This window comes from Heterodontus francisci, chromosome 15 (genome assembly GCF_036365525.1).
Source record: "Heterodontus francisci isolate sHetFra1 chromosome 15, sHetFra1.hap1, whole genome shotgun sequence".
In the NCBI taxonomy this organism is placed as follows: Eukaryota; Metazoa; Chordata; class Chondrichthyes; order Heterodontiformes; family Heterodontidae; genus Heterodontus; species Heterodontus francisci.
The window spans coordinates 35,287,802-35,305,940 of NC_090385.1; the positions used below are offsets into that span (position 1 = coordinate 35,287,802).

Here is an 18,139-nt window from a genome sequence, read left to right on the forward strand (position 1 = left end):
CATTCGGTAGGCCTGGGAGAGTAGAAGGTGATAGACTAAACATAGAGATGGTGGAAAGTAGACCCTGGGCAGCCCCACGCTTCCCTCATGCCTCCCTCCAGGTACTTCTGCAGGCTGCAAGGGAGAGGACATTCTGTTCCCGGGGGACGGGAGGAGTAGTTCTGGGAGACAAACTAAACAGGACTGGCTCCAGAGAGCAGAGGAGGTCAGCAGCCTTGGGGTGGTGCCATGGACATGGATCCAGTGTTGCAAGGGGCTCAAAATTTATTTTCCATGCTGCGAAAGTGAGTACCTTTTAATGCTTTTATTCTCTTGGGCCTTGCATCTGGCAAAGCAGGAGGGTGCATTGGGAGGAGCGGGATTAACCCCCTCAGATGTCGGCAAAGGGCTTAGGGTTGCATGCAAACTGACTGCGGCATGCTGAAGTTGCCCTGAAGGGTCTTGTCATAGCAGAACCTTGCGAGGTTCCTGAAAAGGGGCTGCATGCAGGAGACATCTGTTTGCCCCCATCAGTGGCAGCGGGTCTGCCACCAGCCTTGGGATTGTTCTCAGTGGGTGACCAACAGCTTACCTCTGTTTACAGGAGAAGATAGCACACAATCGGAGAAAGTGGGCCAAGAACGGCGGTGGGCTGCCTATTCTCCATGTCTTGACCCCAATGGAGGAGGTGGTCATGGAGCTGGCTGGATCTCATGATGGCCAGAGTGTCGCGGATGGGGAGGCAGGGGCACCTTCCCAAGACAGTGCACCAGGGTACATCTGCATCGATGGAGTCAAGCTACTCATCAGGCATCTGGTTCCCACAGGCGGTCTGCAATGTTTGGGTGTGTGCTATATTGGGATGGGAGGCCTTGAACAATTATATGTCTCTGTTCTCTCATGCAGGCAGACAGCCTCCGAGACTGCGGGGGAGCCTGCCACCTCTGAAGGGGAGAAAGGAGCCTCAGAGGGTTAAGCATCACCTCATACTCCTGCACTAGTGCAGATACCCAAATGATGGTGGGTTTGTGCTCGGGTATCGGTCTGACCACAGCACTGACTCATCTGAGCAGCTGATGGAGGCTGTGCCAGCCCAGGCCTCTGACAGTCAGAGGACTGTGGGAGGCCAGGTGCATGCTGAGCTCCAGGCCTAAGGCATCCAGAGCACAACTGCCAAGGACATCCCTAGTCAATGGGCAGCAAGGTCAGCGGCCTGCATCCACCAGCTGACTGCACAGGGGGAGCACTTCGTAGGAGTTCACGCAAAAGGATGAAGACATGCATATAGAATCACAGGGTTCTCACGGATGTTTGTATCTTTTACATGCACAGGGTAGGGTCTGTTGTAAATGAGAATAAATAGCTTCTGGTAAGTATAGATGACCTCCCTATCTCTTCTGTCAGGCCTTTGGCCCTTCGCTGCAACCCAGACTCAGTGAGGCTGGAGGCAAAAAACATGCTGTAAGGGGTCAACTTTGGAGACTAGTCAGCTCAGAGCTGCATGAATAATCAATGAGCAAGGTGAGGTGCGAGTGACTGCCCTTGACATCAAGGCAGCATTTGACCGAGTATGGCATCAAGGAGCCCTAGCAAAACTGAGGTCAATGGGAATCAGGGGGAAAACCCTCCGCTGGCTAGAGTCATACCTAGCACAAAGGAAGATGGTTGTGGTTGTTGGAAGTCAATCATCTGAGCTCCAGGACATCACTGCAGGAGTTCCTCAGGGTAGTGTCCTAGGCCCAACCATCTTCATCTGCTTCATCAATGACCCAACTTCAATCATAAGGTCAGAAGTGGGGATGTTCGTTGATGATTGCACAATGTTCAGCACCATTCGTGACTCTTCAGATACTGAAGCAGTCCATGCAAAAATGCAGCAAGACCTGGACAATATCCAGGCTTGGGCTGATAAGTGGCAAGTAACATTCGCACCACACAAGTGTCAGGCAATGACCATCTCCAACAAGAGAGAATCTAACCATCTCCCCTTGACATTCAACGGCATTACCATCGCTGAATCCCCCACTATCAACATCCTAGGGGCTACCATTGACCAGAAACTGAACTGGAGTATCCATATAAATACCGTGGCTACAAGAGCAGGTCAGAGGCTAGGAATCCTCCTGACTCCCCAAAGCCTGTCCACCATCTACAAGGCACAAGTCAGGAGTGTGATGGAATACTCTCCACTTGCCTGGATGGGTGCAGCTCCAACAACACTCAAGAAGCTCGACACCATCCAGGACAAAGCAGCCCGCTTGCTTGGCACCCCATCTACAAACATTCACTCCCTCCACCACTGACGCACAGTGGCAGCAGTGTGTACCATCTACAAGATGCACTGCAGCAATGCATCAAGGCTCCTTAGCACCTTCCACACCTGCGACCTCTACCGACTACAAGGACAAGGGCAGCAAATGCCTGGGAACACCACCACCTGCAAGTTCCCCTCCAAGTCACACACCATCCTGACTTGGAACTATATCGCCGTTCCTTCACTGTCGCTGGGTCAAAATCCTGGAACTCCCTTCCTAACAGCACTGTGGGTATACCTACCCCAAATGGACTGCAGCGGTTCAAGAAGGCAGCTCACCACCATCACGTTCTCAAGGGCAATTAGGGATGGGCAATAAATGCTGGCCTACCCAGCTACGCCCACATCCCTAAATGAATAAAAAAAAAAAATCCTGAGGAAGGAAGGTGATAACAGGACTGTACAAAGTTAAGTCTTTATTAGTCAAGCTACAACTGGCAGTTTGGATCTAAACAAATGAGAATGTATAAGGGCATCATGAGCCTCCCTTGCACGTATCTCATGGCGTGTCTCCTGTTGTCCTTGGGGTCCTTCATCTGGCGATCCTTGGCCAGCTTCCTGCTCCACATCCTTGTCGTCCAAGGAGACGATACACTCCTTGCTATTTTTGTTGTTCATCAGCTCCCCTCTCTGTAGCGCCAGGCTGTGCAGTGCAGAGCAAACCACCACAATACATGAGACACTCGGCAGGGAATACTGAAGAGCTCCACCAGACTGATCTAGGCAACTGAATCTCATCTTGAGCAAGCCAATGGCCTGCTCTATGGTCACTCGCATTGTCCCGTGGAAGGTGTATATTTCCTCTACATCTGAGGGTGGGTTCCTTACAGGTGTCAGTCGCCATGTCAGTGGGTAACCCTTGTCTCCAAAGATCCGTCCCTGAAGGCGGGAGGGAGGCCAGAAAAGTTCTGACACCTGGGACTGCCTTAAAATGTAGGCATCATGGCAACATCCCAGGAAGCATGCACAGACCTGCAGGATCCATTTATGGTGGTTGCACACCAGTTGTACATTGAGGGAATGGAAGCCCTTCCTGTTGATGAAGACCACTGGCCGGTGTTCAAAAGCCTTAATGGCCACATGCGTGCTGTTGATCATGTTGTGATATCACTTTAACAGTTTGAATACTTCACACATCACAGGAAGTGATGTCAACAAACATGTGATCGGGCAGTTGGAGTCATGTTCAGCACCTAGTTACACTTGTATGATACAGCTCTCTTGTAAACTTGTTACTTATACAATAAAGAATCCACTATTTAACTACCATTCAGCTCAAGATTGTTTAGTACCTTATTGCTGAAGCAAGCAATAACACTACAGATGAACTCCTGCACCTGGGGAAAATCCAGCGATGGCCCTGAACCCGATGGCCCTCTCAGCTTGAGAGTTGGGATGCACCAATAGGCCACTGACTGTGAGATCCCACACATGTCCCAGAGGATCCCTGGAATGATCCAGAGGTGTAGAAGCTCAGTGCCATGGTGAACTTCAGGCCACTGGCATTGGAATTCCACCAAGACCCTTGGGGCATAGTATGTCCCGCATCATAGCGCACAGGTCAGTGATGGCCTTCCTGGAGAGGTGGAGTCTTCATTGGCAATACCTCTCGGATATCTGCAGGTAGTTGAGCCTTGACCTGTAGACCCTCTCTGGAGGGTACATCCTCCTGTGTTGGGGAGCCACCTGTCTTTCTCCTCCGTGCCCTTCTCCACTGCCTGGGGGCTGCTACTGATGGTACTGTGGCCTCACAGGTCATTGCGGTGCTGCTGCAAGTGCCTGGACCTCCCTCCCACTCTGCTGCATCTCCTCTTCATCTCCCCAAAGCCTGGATGAATGAGGCCCATGATAGGTGGAGTCACCCTAAATGCTAGTACTTCACTACCAGCGGCTCCCCCTTCTTGCCCCCACTTGCGAGCTTTGCCGAAGTGGCATTTGCTCGTTGCCCCCTTGCGATAGCGCCCCCTGCAGCTCAGACACCCTTTCCCTCACTTCTCACGCAATGCACGATGCTCTCCCTTCATCACCCTGCCTGGCAGTCAATGGTTCATCCCCCAATGACCTCCCCTAGCAACCAGCCATCTTCCCTAGCCTCCATGTCACTTACATGAAGGAGGCGAGCCCCGGAAACCCAGTGAAAACTGTGCGCCGTTTATAAAATGCAATCCTGACCATAACATCACTTTCAATTGGACTCTTAACTATCTTACTTCCCTGCCCACTGCATCACTGTCAGACCTCTGCCCTCCATGTTTGCTGCCATTGGTAAAACCGGGATGGGACGTGACGACAGCCGACGTGTCCCATCCCGATTTTATGTTCCTCACACCTCCGTTCCCGTCCCCAACATTCCCATAAAATTTAGCCCATAGAATTATAGAATGTTTACAGCACAGAAAGAGGCTATTTGGCCAATCATATCCATGCCATGCAACAGCAAATTAGTTAGTCTCAATCCCTGTAGCCCTGCAAATTGAAACTATTTTTGTAGATCAAACAATATGCTGTACTGTAGTTCAGTCTCTTTGATTTGTTCTGAATACAGGCTTATATACCGTAAGAGGCAATTTCTTTACTTCATGCAGTTGTTATGTGAAAGGCACAATATAAATGTCAATTGGTTTTCTGTATGAATGTGAAATAATAACTATCAGCTGGTCTTCAATGGATTTTGAGAGGAATCTTTTCCTAACAGCATATATGAAACTGTAATAATGTTCTGATGAAAGGTCACAGACCTGAAACATTAACTCTTTCTCTCTCCACAGATGTTGCCAGACTTGCTGAGTATTTCCAGCACTTTGTTTTTATTTCAGATTTCCAGCATCCGCAGTATTTTGCTTTTATTGTAATAATTATCTGTCCACAATTGGTAAGGTATGTATTTTCCAGAAACTAATTCAAAGAGACATCTTATAATTCTCTCCTACTGTAAACGTGCACCCCTCCCACTTTCAAACTCCCTGGGCTGAATTTTTAAATTCTCATGGAGGGAGGACTGAAGGTGGAATGGCCCACAGTTTCCCACCACTGGCCAGTGTGCCGGTTTGCTGCCATGGTCCTGCCTTGGGACCATTTTTGAAGAGCCTGGTTGGGGGTGGGGAAGAAACGCTGCCCGTCCGCAAGCAGCGGGTAGCCAATTAAGCCCCTTGATTAGTCTACTAAGGCCGGTATGCAGACCTTGACTGGAATTTTCCAGTCAGCCGTCAAGCGCCCCAGTTAAGGCTTCCTCCCACTGGCAGACCAGGGGCCAGTGCTCCAGCTACCACTTTTAACCCTCTCCCTACCACCACCCCAACATGGCTGCAATTCCAAGATTGCAAGTTCCCCTCCATGATGACAGACTGGCAGCTATGGCCTCATTTTATTTTTCAAGTTTTAAAAAAGTCTCTCTCTTACCTACATCAGCAGCTCCCACCTCTGACAGTGGGGTTGCCGATGTGTCAGTGCTGGAGGGTCTCCTATTAACCCTCCAGCTTCAGAAGCCCGCCCTTCTGCCTTCATTGGATGGGGCTCCCAGAGATGGCCAACGCCCTCCAGGTCCTGACGGCAAGATGTGTGGCTTCCCAACCCGCATTTCCTTCCAATGGCAGGATGAGGATCAGCAAATGAAAATTCAGCCCCCTCTATCAACAGCATAACTCTGACTGACTTTGAGCAATACCACAGGAGATCTGTTAGTGTGTATTAAAATATCCCGATACAAATAGTTAAAGTTGTATCCACAGAGGGTTAGAAATCCAGCTGTGTTTATTTCTTCAACCAGGGACAGGTTGTAACAAAAAAGAATCCAACCCATAGGTACTTGCTGGATTGAATGTCTATTCTAGCCCTTAGTTCCAGTAACATACATTATTTTATACATAAAACCACTCAAACACTGGCAGCAGTGAACGTAGAATGTTAAATTAAAGCCTTCCAGTCCAGATCAAAAAGTAGCTGGTGCATGGTGCCTGGCTTCTCACACTAATTGATTTTACAATAGGTCTTCATCTTATAGTTAGTGACATTTAAATATAACCAGTTATATATAGAGTGGACATCATAAAAGAAATATTATTTTATACATTGCCTGTTAATATTTCCCTTTCTAAGTGCACTTACTAACTTACTGTCATGTATATTAAATCAAATGTAAACCTTTCATATACGAGGTAGGTTTCATTACAGCTCCTCAGAATATCCCAGTATTTTTCATATTCCCATAAATAGTACAGTCTGATCATCCTACACAACATGCTGCCTTCAGTTTTCATGAAATAGATTTAAATTAATATATAACAGTGTAGCCGCACTGTTCTAAACTATAACTACATTACAATAATTCTGAGTAACTCAAATGATACAATTCTATTACCTTAATTGAGAAAATCCACCATCACTGATAAATAGTGAATTCTTACCAAAAAAGTGTTTAAATTTTATCTCTTGGCATCCCAGATTTTACCAGGAAGGTTTGCTCTTCACAGTGTTATGCCAATGTGCTTTGTTGAATGGTTATTTTCTTTAACCTGACTGGAGATCTGAATTTGTATTTTTTTTAAAAAAAAGGACAAGAACTAGACCCAGGAAGTTTGAAGGAACTACATGTTCTTTTCAGCAAGCAGAGAAATGCTGCTAACTGCTAAGTTTGAATAACTGTGTGACTGTCATGTGACAAGCCTCTCCCCATCTGTGGTTTTTAAGCTGGTGTTTTTCTTTGCAGCAAAGGAGAAGCAACAGGACTCTGACATGAGAAGACCCTAAGTGGGGGTATGTCTCTCTCTCTCCATTCCAGCTTGAAAGCTTTCAAATCCTGCTTGTTGACTGACCACCTTTGCATACTCCGGCTCCAATCAGAAACCCTGTTGAAGGAGATCATTCGCATCGCTATCTCCAAGAGACTCACCGAACCAGTCATCTACCTCTTCAAACCAAAAGCCTCGGAACCACTGAATTCAGCTAGAAGCCAGCTGAATCACCAAACACCACAGACTGTATACCTTTTTTATGGACTCTAACTTAACCAATCTACCTTTCCCCACTCTGTAACCTATTTGTGTGTGTGTGTAAACCTCTAGTGTGTGTGAGTGTGAAGGTTGGCACGTTGTTTATTATTTTATTAGTTCGGTTTAGGCACAATAAAGTTAACTTCTTTCTTTGTTAACTCAAGAAAACTTGTCTGATTGGTTCTTCTTTTGATCACAGCAAGTAAGTAATCAAACACTGACTGAATTGGCCAGTACATCCACTTTAAGAAAGAATTAAACCTGTTGTGGTCAAAGAGGGAGAGGGAAAAGAGGGAGGCTCTTTGATCCCTCTTGACCGTAACAACATGGATCTCAACTGTGCCCTAACTAACAAAATTCCTACTAATTACATTTGCTATTTTGTTTTCGCCTTCAGGAATAAGATTGAATGATGATTTAATTACAATAAATGAAAGGAATTAGTTTTGCATTTGTTCTGGAATTCACAGCTGAATTTAAGATAGCATTACGTGAGAGTGCATAAAGGTTGGAGTATTCACAAAGCGGCAGCTCAAAAATGTAATTTCACATTTTTTTAATCAATGAGAGGATAGACCAGCACTAACAGAACATTTTGCTTTTATTTTCCTCTTTTTTGCAAAGAATTTTTCCAACCTAATATGGATTATTTTTACTAAGAAACATTAGGTAAAGGGTCAAGATGTATAACAAAGGACAAGGCAGATTGTTGAAGAGAGTCAACTGCTTAGTGGTTGAATTCAGTAAGCCATATATAAAAGAAAATGCCTTATCTGGCCTAGGTTAACAGATCACAACCAGACAAGTAGCACTGAGATGTTACAATTGGTCTCCAAGGCAATGGGCGAGATAGGAAAAAAATTCACCAAGATCCTCATTTCCAATTTCAAAATGACCCCTTCTGGCAAGTGCACATAGGTGGATGTCAGATGAGGACAGGATTGGTCTTAGGTATGAGGCTCTTTTCTGGTTGAATAGTTTTTTCCAAATCACTGTTTAGGATCACCGTTGAAGAATGGCTTCTTTGTCTGGAGTTTGGTCACATGAACTTTGGGGAGTATTTGGTACTTATGAAATTGTGTTATAGCAAAAACCAGTGCTTCAGGGAAAGACTAGGACAATATTTATTTTAAAAAAAGAGAACAGGGATCCTTCCCTTCAATTTGGAAATCAAATTGTGAATTACTGTACCTCCATCGTTATCTCTGTTGTCATCACACACCATTTCCATGATGACCCTACATCCCGTCCCACTCCAGCCCGCTTGGCAAACACAATGCCATCCATTCTGATCCAACGTACATCTTCCATTTCCATTGCACAAGCCAGGACATCCCTCTGTCAGAAAGATTTTTTTTTAAATCGATAAATCAATTAATATTATACCAAGATTATATCCTTAAGATATGCATATATGAAAAATAGAATACTTTTAAGCAGAAGGTAAGAGTCTTTGTTTTAACAGTGACACACCTGGCGTAGACACACGCTGATACAACTCTACTACTATGTTTGGATAACAAAGAGGAATGGACCTAGCAAAAGCACATACCTTATTTTGAAATAACAAACAGAAAATGGTGGAAATACTCAAAGGTCAATCAGTGTCTGGAAGCAACAGGCAAGTTAACATTTCAGGTATACGAACATACAAACTAGGAGCAGGAGTAGGCTATTTGGCCCCTTGAGCCTGCTCCGTATTCTATCAGATCATGGTTGATCTGTTTGCGGACTCAACTCCACTTTCCTGCCAACCCCCGGTACCCTTTGACTCCATTGTTTGTCAAAAATTTGTCCACCTCTGCCGGGGTAGAGAGTTCCACAAATTCACAACCCTCAGGGAAACAATTTCTCCTCATCTCCATCTTAAATGGGAGACCCCTTATTTTTAAACTGTGCCCCCTAGTTTTAGTCTCCCCACAAGGGGAAACATCCTTTCAACATCCACCCTATCAAGTCCCCTCAGGATCTTATCTGTTTCAATAAGTTCACCTCTTATCCTTCTAAACGCCAATGAATACAGACCCAACCTGTCCAACCTTTCCTCATAAGATAACCCACTCATCCCAGGAATCAGTCCAGTGAATCTTCTCTGAGCTGCTTCCAATGTAATTATATCCTTTCTTAAGTAAGGAGACCAAACCGGTACATAATACTCTAGATGTGGTCTCACCAATGCCCTGTACAACTGAAGCAAAACATCTCTATTTTTATATTCTATTCCCTTGCAATAAATGACAACATTGCATTTGCTTTCTTAATCACTTGCTGTACCTGCATACCAACTTTTTGTGTTTCGTGTACTAGGACACTGAGATCCCTCTGCATTGCAGAGTTCTGCCATCTCTCTCCATTTAAATAATATGTTGCTTTTCTATTCTTCTGGCCAAAATGGACAAGTTCTTACACTATACTCCATCTTTCCCACACTATACTCCATCTGCCCTTCTTTAAGCATCACTGGAACCATACAGAAGGCCAAGAACAGAGAGGTCAGAGTGAGAGCAGGACAAGAAACTGAAGTGGCAAGCAACAGGCACATGGTTGCATTTGCAGAGGTGTTTGGCAAAGTGGCCACCTCATCTGTCTTTGGTCTCCCCAGTGTAGATAACATTGCATCACAAACAACAGATACAATATAATAGGTTGAAGGAAGCATTTGTAAGTTGTTGTCTTTTCCAAGTGTTTAGGGCCCAGGACAATGGTGTGGTAGGAGGGAAAGGGACAAGTAGACAGATCGATCGCATGTGCATGCTTTATTTTGCATGTTTAATTTTATGTGTTGTTATGACCAGGTGAGAAAGGTGTCTAGAGGTCTTTTACTGTCTTCACCTGGTCTTGTTGTAACAGGGTTTAATTTTAAACACACTGTGTTTTGAGCTCCCCCTTGGTGAATCCTTGTTCACCGCTTTCCAATTATAAGGTAAAGAAATGAGCACAAACAGGCCTTCTTAGGTTTAAAGAAGAAAAATGAAATTTATTAAACCTTAAACTCTAAATTCGGTTAATGCCTACAGATATACAACGCGCTCACGCTAGCATGCACACGCAATACATACATGCAAATCGGGACAGAAAAGTGAAGAAAAATAAAATAGAGGGGTTTGAGGCAATCAGAAGAGTTTCTTGTTTACTGTGCTTCGAGCTCACTGTAGTCCCTTTGTAAGTAGTTTTGCTCTTCTTTGGGGCTCAGTAGTCTTCTTAAACCTTGTTCACTGTAGGAGACTTTTCTCTCTTGGGGTTCATGTGTCTTCAATGGGTCTTCAGTTCCGTGAGAAAGAGATGAGAGCAGATAAGAGAGAGGTCTTTTCAGTCCAGGAGCAAAGAGCTTTCTGCCTTTCAAACACTCAGTGGCAAGTTCAAATTCAAACAGACAGTTAGTCATGTGACTAAACTGGCCTGACCTGGTCTTCTGTGTATTGGAGAAATAGAGACTGGGTCCTTTGTTCCAACCCTGTCTGCCAGTATGAAAAAAAAGTCTTTCCCCGAGGGGCCTGGCAATTCGTTTGAATGTTCATGTGGCGAAATAATGTGTGCCTCATTCTTGGCAGGTGGGGGCCTGCATGACAGTGCAAACTCATCCACTGAAATTATCTACTAACTTAGTAGCAAACTATTTTTATTACTCAGGTCACTTTTTTTAAAATTAAAATGAACTGAAATTTCTTCCATTATTGCCAATTTTTCTTCAAATTTGGTTTGCCCCTCTACCTTTTGATCCTTGCCTCAGCCATTGGGCAGGAAACCTGTTCTCAGATCTTCACCAATGCTACTCGGTAGCTGGTAGTTAAGAGATTATAATAAAACTGTACTTTCTTCCAATTTTTCCTCCCTTCTCTCGGAAAAATGTCCTCATTCACTTAAGAATAGGAACTCACCATGTTACATTATAGACTGTGTCAACTCGTTAACATGTTGTTCCACTAAATTCCTCTCAAGAGCAATGCATTATAATAGTAATATATTTTTGTTTACACAAATGATTAATTTTAATGTTGTTGTCTTTGTTATTTTCAATGTTCTCTCAAGTACTGATGACCTTTTTTGGAGGCTTGCTCACTTGGCCAGAACATCCAATCCGTAATGAGTTAAATTAATCTGATGTTAATCTAACATTGTTCATCTGTTGTTTGTTTTCATGGGACCAGAATTCAGCAAATAAAAGCTCAATGTGAGTCCATTAGCAGGCACAAGTCGTTCTTTGAGGCAAGGTATTTGTTTGTACCTTCATTGTGATCTCATCATTGAGGCAACAGAAAAAGTGAAATATCCAAGATTTATTTCTAGTTTATGAAAAAGAAGCATCAGATTCAGTTTTATAATAAACTGGGCAGATGGGAATATATGTATGAGATCATTTCAGCCGGAAAATCTTAGCATTTATTTTTACTCAATGCGCATTACATTCAAAAGTGTAGTGTGTAAAAATAAGCAGAGTGGGTCAGAACCATAGAAATTTACAGCAGGGAAAGAGGCCTTTCAGCCTATCATGTCTGAGCCGACCGACAAAGAGCCATCCAGTTTAATCCTTAATCAAGGAAAATGAGAAAAAAGTCAAAGCTAAAGACACTGACCAGAATTTTACAAGCCTCTTGGCGACAGGCTAGGAGGCAGGAAGCCTGGCAAAATGGCACGGGAAGGCGTTGGGGGGAGGGAGGGTGCCCGACATCTTCCCACTGCCATGCCTCTCCAGGTCCTGCCACCGTCTGAAATGGGCTCGCCTCCCACGCTTGGCCCCGGCAGTGGGACTTCAGCCGCCGTCATAAAATTTAGGCCGCTATATCTCAATGCATTAAGTGTTTGCAACAAATTAGATAAATTAATAGCACAGATAGAAATTAATAGGTTTGCTCTAATAGCCATTATGGAGACTTTGTTGAAAAATGACCAAAGTTGGGAACTAAATATTCCAAGATACATAATTTTTAGAAGAGGTAGGCAAAATGGAAAAGTAGGAGGGGTAGCCACGATAATAAAGGATGGGATAAAAGACAGTAGAGAGAAAGAATCTTGGCTCAGCAAATCAGGAAGTAGAATTTGTTTGGTTGGAGCTAAGAAACAGCAAGGGGCAGAAAACACAGGTGGGAGTTTTTTTATAGGTCCACGAATGATAGTTGTTGTGCAGGGCTGAGTATAAATCAGGAAATTAGAGGTATCCTAATAAGGGTAATAGGAGGCTTTCATTTTCATATAGACTGGGCAAACCAAATTTGCAGCAATAGAGTAGAGGATGAGTTCATGGAATGTAGACAGTATACAGTCAGTATGTTGAAGAACCAAGTGGGGAACAGGCTATTTTGGATCTAATAATGCAAATGAGAAGGTGTAAATTAAAAACCTTGTTATGAAGGGACCTCTAGAGAAGAGTGACCATAATATGTTCGAATTTTATACTGAGTTTGAAAATGATTTTGTTCAAAACTAGGGTCTTGAATCTAAACTAAGTAAATTACATAGGTATGAGGGCAAGTTGGCTAAGGTAGATTGGATGGTGGACAACAATGGCTGCAATTTAAAGAATGAATACTGTTACGATCGAGGTTGTTCACAACGTATGTTTAAATGTTTTACCCAGTTACTGATACGACCAAGTATATACCTTACCTATATTAGTTTCAGAATAAATAAATTCCACCAAACAGGTTTCTTTAAGAAACAAAATTATTGATTTATTATAAAACAAGATTTATAAATAAAGATGCATAGCTTATTAACACATAGTTTGAAATATGAAACTATAAATCTATACCCTTCTAAAATAACACATAAGCACACACACCGGTTAAAGAAAAAAATGAAGAAAAATGAAAAAAAAACTGGCTCTACAGAGATCAACAAAAAAAAAACTTTGGCCAAGTTATTGTCAATTCTTGAAGAAAAAGGATAAAATATGGAATGTTTCAGATGGCCTTTGGCCTGGCGTCTGAGTACAAATAGACAGCTGTCACTGGGATCTTTCTGGAGCAGTTCAGTTCAGAAGACGTTGAGGAGTAGTCTTGCAGGCTTTTTGGCAGAATTACTGCATCAGTGGTTTCAACTATCACACTGAATTATCATAAGATTTTCCAAAACAGGTGGAAAAGGATGAGTTGGGAGGCTTCCCTCTTAGCAGGCTACACACCAACTAAGCATTCAAACAGTCCAAGCCAAATCAAAAAGCCAAAACTCCTGACAACCATAAACCCAGACATGTGATTTCTCTGTAAACAACTCCAATAGCCAGCAAGGCTCCTTATATTTATTTTAGCACTTCATTGTCTCTTCCAGTAAGTGTTTTCTTTAAAAAAAATCCAATGTGTCCTTCCAGTAACCCTTTAAAAAAAAACAAATCCAGGCATCTCCCCAGTCTTTCAAATGAACCAATTTTCACAATCTTTTAAACCAGAGTCCTCAAAAAATATTAATAATGGAAGCACCTTCATGACAATACATAATTGCAATGAGGCACAAAGACCCCACAGAAATAATGGCCAACGGTGGCTAAAAAAGGAGTTAAAGATAGTATTAGATCAAATGAAGAAGCTTATAATGTTGCCAAAAAGTAGTAAGCCTGAGGATTAGGAGGATTTTAGAATTCACTAAAGTAGAACCAAGAAATTGATAAGGAAATGGAAAACAGAATAGAGATTAGCAACATAAAAACAGATTGTAAATGTTTCTATAGGTGTGTAAGTAGGAAGAGATTAGTGAAAGAAAACATGGGCCCATTAGAGGCAGAGACAGGTGAAATTATAATGGAGAATAAGGAAATGGCAGAGACATTAAACAAATACTTTGTATCTGTCTGCACAGTAGAAGACACAAAAAACATTATGGAAACTATGGGGAACCAAGGGTTTAGCAAGAATGAGGAACTTAAATCAATCAGTATACGAAAAGAAATAGAGCTGGAGAAATTAATGGGACTAAGTGGCAATAATTCCCCTGGACCTGACGACCTGCATTCTAGAGTCAGTAGAAAACATAACCTGCTATTTAAGAAAGGTGGAAGAGAGAAAACAGGGAACTACAAGCCTGTTAGCCTGGCATCAGTACTGGCTAGAATCTATTATTAGGGATGTGATAACAGGGCACTTAGAAAATGATAATATGGTTAAGCAGAGTCAACATGAATTTATGAAAGGGAAATCATGTTTGAAACATCTTTTGAGGATATAACCAGTAGGAAAGATAAGAGACAACCAGTAGTTGTGGTGGATTTGGATTTTCAAAAAGCATTCGATGAAGTGCCACCAAAAGATCATTACACAAAATCAGAACTCATGGAATTGGGGAGAATACGTTAGCATGAATTGAGGATTGATTAATGTACAGAAAACAGAAAGTAGGAATAAACAGTCACTAATGCCCCATTACCTACAGATGTAGATGCTGAGAAAATGTTTCCCCTAGCCAGGGAATCTAGGACTCGGGGCCACAGTCTCAGAATAAGGGGTCAGCCACTTAGGGTTGAGATGAGGAGAAATTTCTTCACTCAAAGGGTGAATTTTCTACTCCAGAGAGCCATGGGCACTCACTCATTGAGCACATTCAAGACAGAGATCAATAGATTTTTGGGTACCAAGAGAATTAAGAGATATTGGGATTATGCGGGAAGGTGGAGTTGAGGTAGAAGATCGGCCATGATCTTGTTGAATGGCGAAGCAGACTCAAAGGGTCAAATGGCCTATTCCAGCTTATATTTCTTATGTTCTTATGTGCTATGAAATGGCAGTTTGTGGTAAGATAATATGGAACATAATTTCAGGAGCTTTCAACACATCCGTGGTTGTCTCTCACTTTAAAGTAGATATTGTCTTTGTGCTGCAGTGTAAAATGGTTGATAGCGAATTGGCAGCCCATTTTACATCTCTTCTGATTTTTATTTCCATTGAAGTCAGAATATCCTTACTGAAACAAGCATGTTGCTTTCATTACCCATTCTGCTATTTAAAACAAAATGTATGTTGTAAAGAAATACCTATCCTCAAAAACAATGTTGGGTAAAGTTTTCTGATCTAGTGAACACACTTATTGTCATATCACTGCAGATGAATGGAAAGATATTATGGACTTACTCTTACCTTTTACAACATTATCCAAATGTTGTGCTTAAAGAAAAAGAAAAAGCTTTGAGGCAAGAATAATACGAATAGAAAAATACTGATAAAACAATTTGATTTTGGAAATGACATAGTATTTGGATTCTTCTTACCAACGGAACAGTGCTCTCCCTCCCAGCCAGGACTGCACTGACATTTGCCATCCTTACACTTTCCATGTTCAGTGCAACGTGGATGGCATGTTTCCCTGTCACAAGTGAGGCTGCCCCATCCCTTTTCACAGTGGCATAACCCACCTAAACACACGCCATGCTTGCCACAATCCACCTCACAAATTTCTGCAAGAGACAAGAGAACCATTTGCTGTTATAACATCTTAATCATTTGAACAATTATACTTGGCACATTTTGGACCACATGCCAAGTTAAGATTTCTTTGGAGTTACATTTGGGATTTTAGAAGCGAGCCAAACTGAATTTTACTAGTTTACAATTGGGGAAAATTGAACATTTGGCTAAGGTGCTTGGCTTTGATCCAAATTTGCTATAGAAAGGTTTAGTTCTTGCATTATAACAGAAAGTAACACCCCTGTATAATCTGAAAACAGATGGCTGTACTGCTAGCCTTATTTGAAGAGAATGATGCTGTGCACGGTGGCTGCATATTAGAAGTTGTTCATGTACCGTTTGTTGGCCTAGTCTGCACTGGGTTTAACCAGTTACCCGGTTTCAGACAAAATCAAAAGAATTATATGCAGGGTTTCAGCCAATCATAGTGCATTATGAAATGCTTTTGTTGTGTTCTTTCTACAAAGCATGAAATAAACTCACAGGATTTTACCTTCCTCTAACCAAGTTCAATACAAACTTCAGAAACAGCAGAAAAGATTCCATAGTCTCAGCAAAAATGAATCCATGATCACTATGTGAGCATGTCTCATGGAATAAGGGGCTGATCTCACCTAACTCACCAAGTCAGCTTACTTACATTCTTCACATATGGTTCCATTATACATTTCTCATGAGGGCAACCAATATTATCAACGAAGGAAGGTGGGGAATGAGGAGGACAGCTATTCTGGCTCATTTTTCTTCATTTTCTTCTGCCACACAAGTTCTAATCAGCCTTTTTCTCCATCCTTTTAATGTTTATTTTATTACCTTAGCAACCTTTACTGGCATGACTATGTTTCCCAATGGGATTTCCTATATCAGAGGTACTTAGAAGAAGAGGGTCACTGAAAGAAAGGTAGACAGGCCAGGGTGGATGAGAGGTATTCTGTGTCCGCCCACCAACATGTGCATACCCGGTTCTGCCAACTGAGGTGACCAGACACCTTTAGTGAACAATTAGAGGATGCAGAGGGTCCAGCTTTAAAAGTACATTGCGATGGCAGACCCAATGGCACAGACATACGTCAAGGTCTGGATGAATACTCAGATACGTGTCTTACTATATGCAGTACTGCAGAAAACAAGGCATGCTCGGATGATCATCAGGCAGGAAAGTTTTATGCTCTATATCCACCAAGATTAGACCAATCATATTTACAGGTTAGATCACACTGACCTGTGGGAACTTCAAACTTATACATACCTCTATTTATATATGGCACCACATTTTTGGCTGGTTTATTCTAATTTTGTACTGGAATATATTTCTCTTGAATTCTATTGCTATATCTTTTCTGTATTGCCCGCTGTTGCTCTATCGCTGAGCTAATATTTTTCTCCCATTTACCTCCATTCTCATAGGTTACATTTTCTAATGTATTATATTGGTCTTTGTACGATCAATATGTCTCTCAAGCATTATCTTAAATCTTATTATGTTGTGATCACTACTCTCTATACACTCGCCTACACTTATTTCTATTAACTTACCGGTTCATTTCCCATTACTAGGTCTGGTATACTTCCTCCCTTGTTGAAGTGCTTACATACATGGTCAGAAAAGAATCATGGACCCACTAAAAATTCCATTTTCTTTTCCCAATTCTGTTTGTCTACTTACTAATTTATTTGGGTGTAGCTGAAATTCTTCATGGTTATGACTCTGCATTTTTTAATCATTTGATTGCTTTTCATGGATATTTTTCCTTCTGCTCACTTTCTACTATTTCGTGGTTCATAATGTACCCTTAATACAGTGACCAATCCCTTACTATCCTTTATCTGAAACCATAATTATGAGGAGAGAGTTGAGTTCCATGGAGCAGAGAAGGCGAGGAGGAGATTTAATAAAGGTTTTTCAATCATGAAGAGCTTTGATAAGGTGGATAAAGAAAGTGTTTTGCTCTGGTTAGGGAATCAACAAGTGATGAGGTGTCATAAGTTTAAAATGATCACTTTGAGGAGAGTGACCAGCATAATTGGCTTTACACAGAGATTTGCTGGACCATAGAATCTTTGCCACATGGCACAGTTGAGGCAGAGACCAATGACTCTTTTTAGGGAAAACTGGATACATATTTGAAGCGGAGGAAGATACAATGCTATGGGGTGAACAAGTCAATGGGTTAGTTTAGAATTGTTCTAGCAGAGAACTGACACAGACATGATGGGCCGAATGATCTCCTTCAGTGCTATAAACTTATATGGTTCTATAACATGCTTTCATTCACACATGCTCCTGTTCACCTGTATTAGAATTAGAATTAGAACATTACAACACAGTACAGGCCCTTCGGCCCTCGATGTTGCGCCGACCTGTGAAACCATCTGACCTACACTATTCCATTTTCATCCATATGTCTATCCAATGACCACTTAAATGCCCTTAAAGTTGGCGAGTCTACTCCTGTTGCAGGCAGGGC

The 18,139-nt window shown here is 42.3% G+C and overlaps 1 protein-coding gene across 9 annotated transcripts in view; it reads right to left on the reverse strand.

Moving 5' to 3' along the window:
* tenm1 (teneurin transmembrane protein 1) overlaps nucleotides 1–18,139 on the reverse strand; it is a 1,688,122-nt gene that overhangs the window by 227,744 nt on the left and 1,442,239 nt on the right. For 7 of the 9 annotated variants that reach the window (XM_068047383.1, XM_068047386.1, XM_068047382.1 and 4 more), the window contains 2 exons: nucleotides 15,476–15,661; nucleotides 8,473–8,619 (listed from right to left, as the gene is read on the reverse strand). The exons of 1 other annotated variant lie outside the window; for it this stretch is intronic. In XM_068047383.1, the coding sequence (XP_067903484.1) occupies nucleotides 8,473–8,619; nucleotides 15,476–15,661 (333 nt within the window). The remainder of the gene's footprint in view (nucleotides 1–8,472; nucleotides 8,620–15,475; nucleotides 15,662–18,139) is intronic. One more of the 9 variants, XM_068047387.1, reaches the window with a different exon arrangement.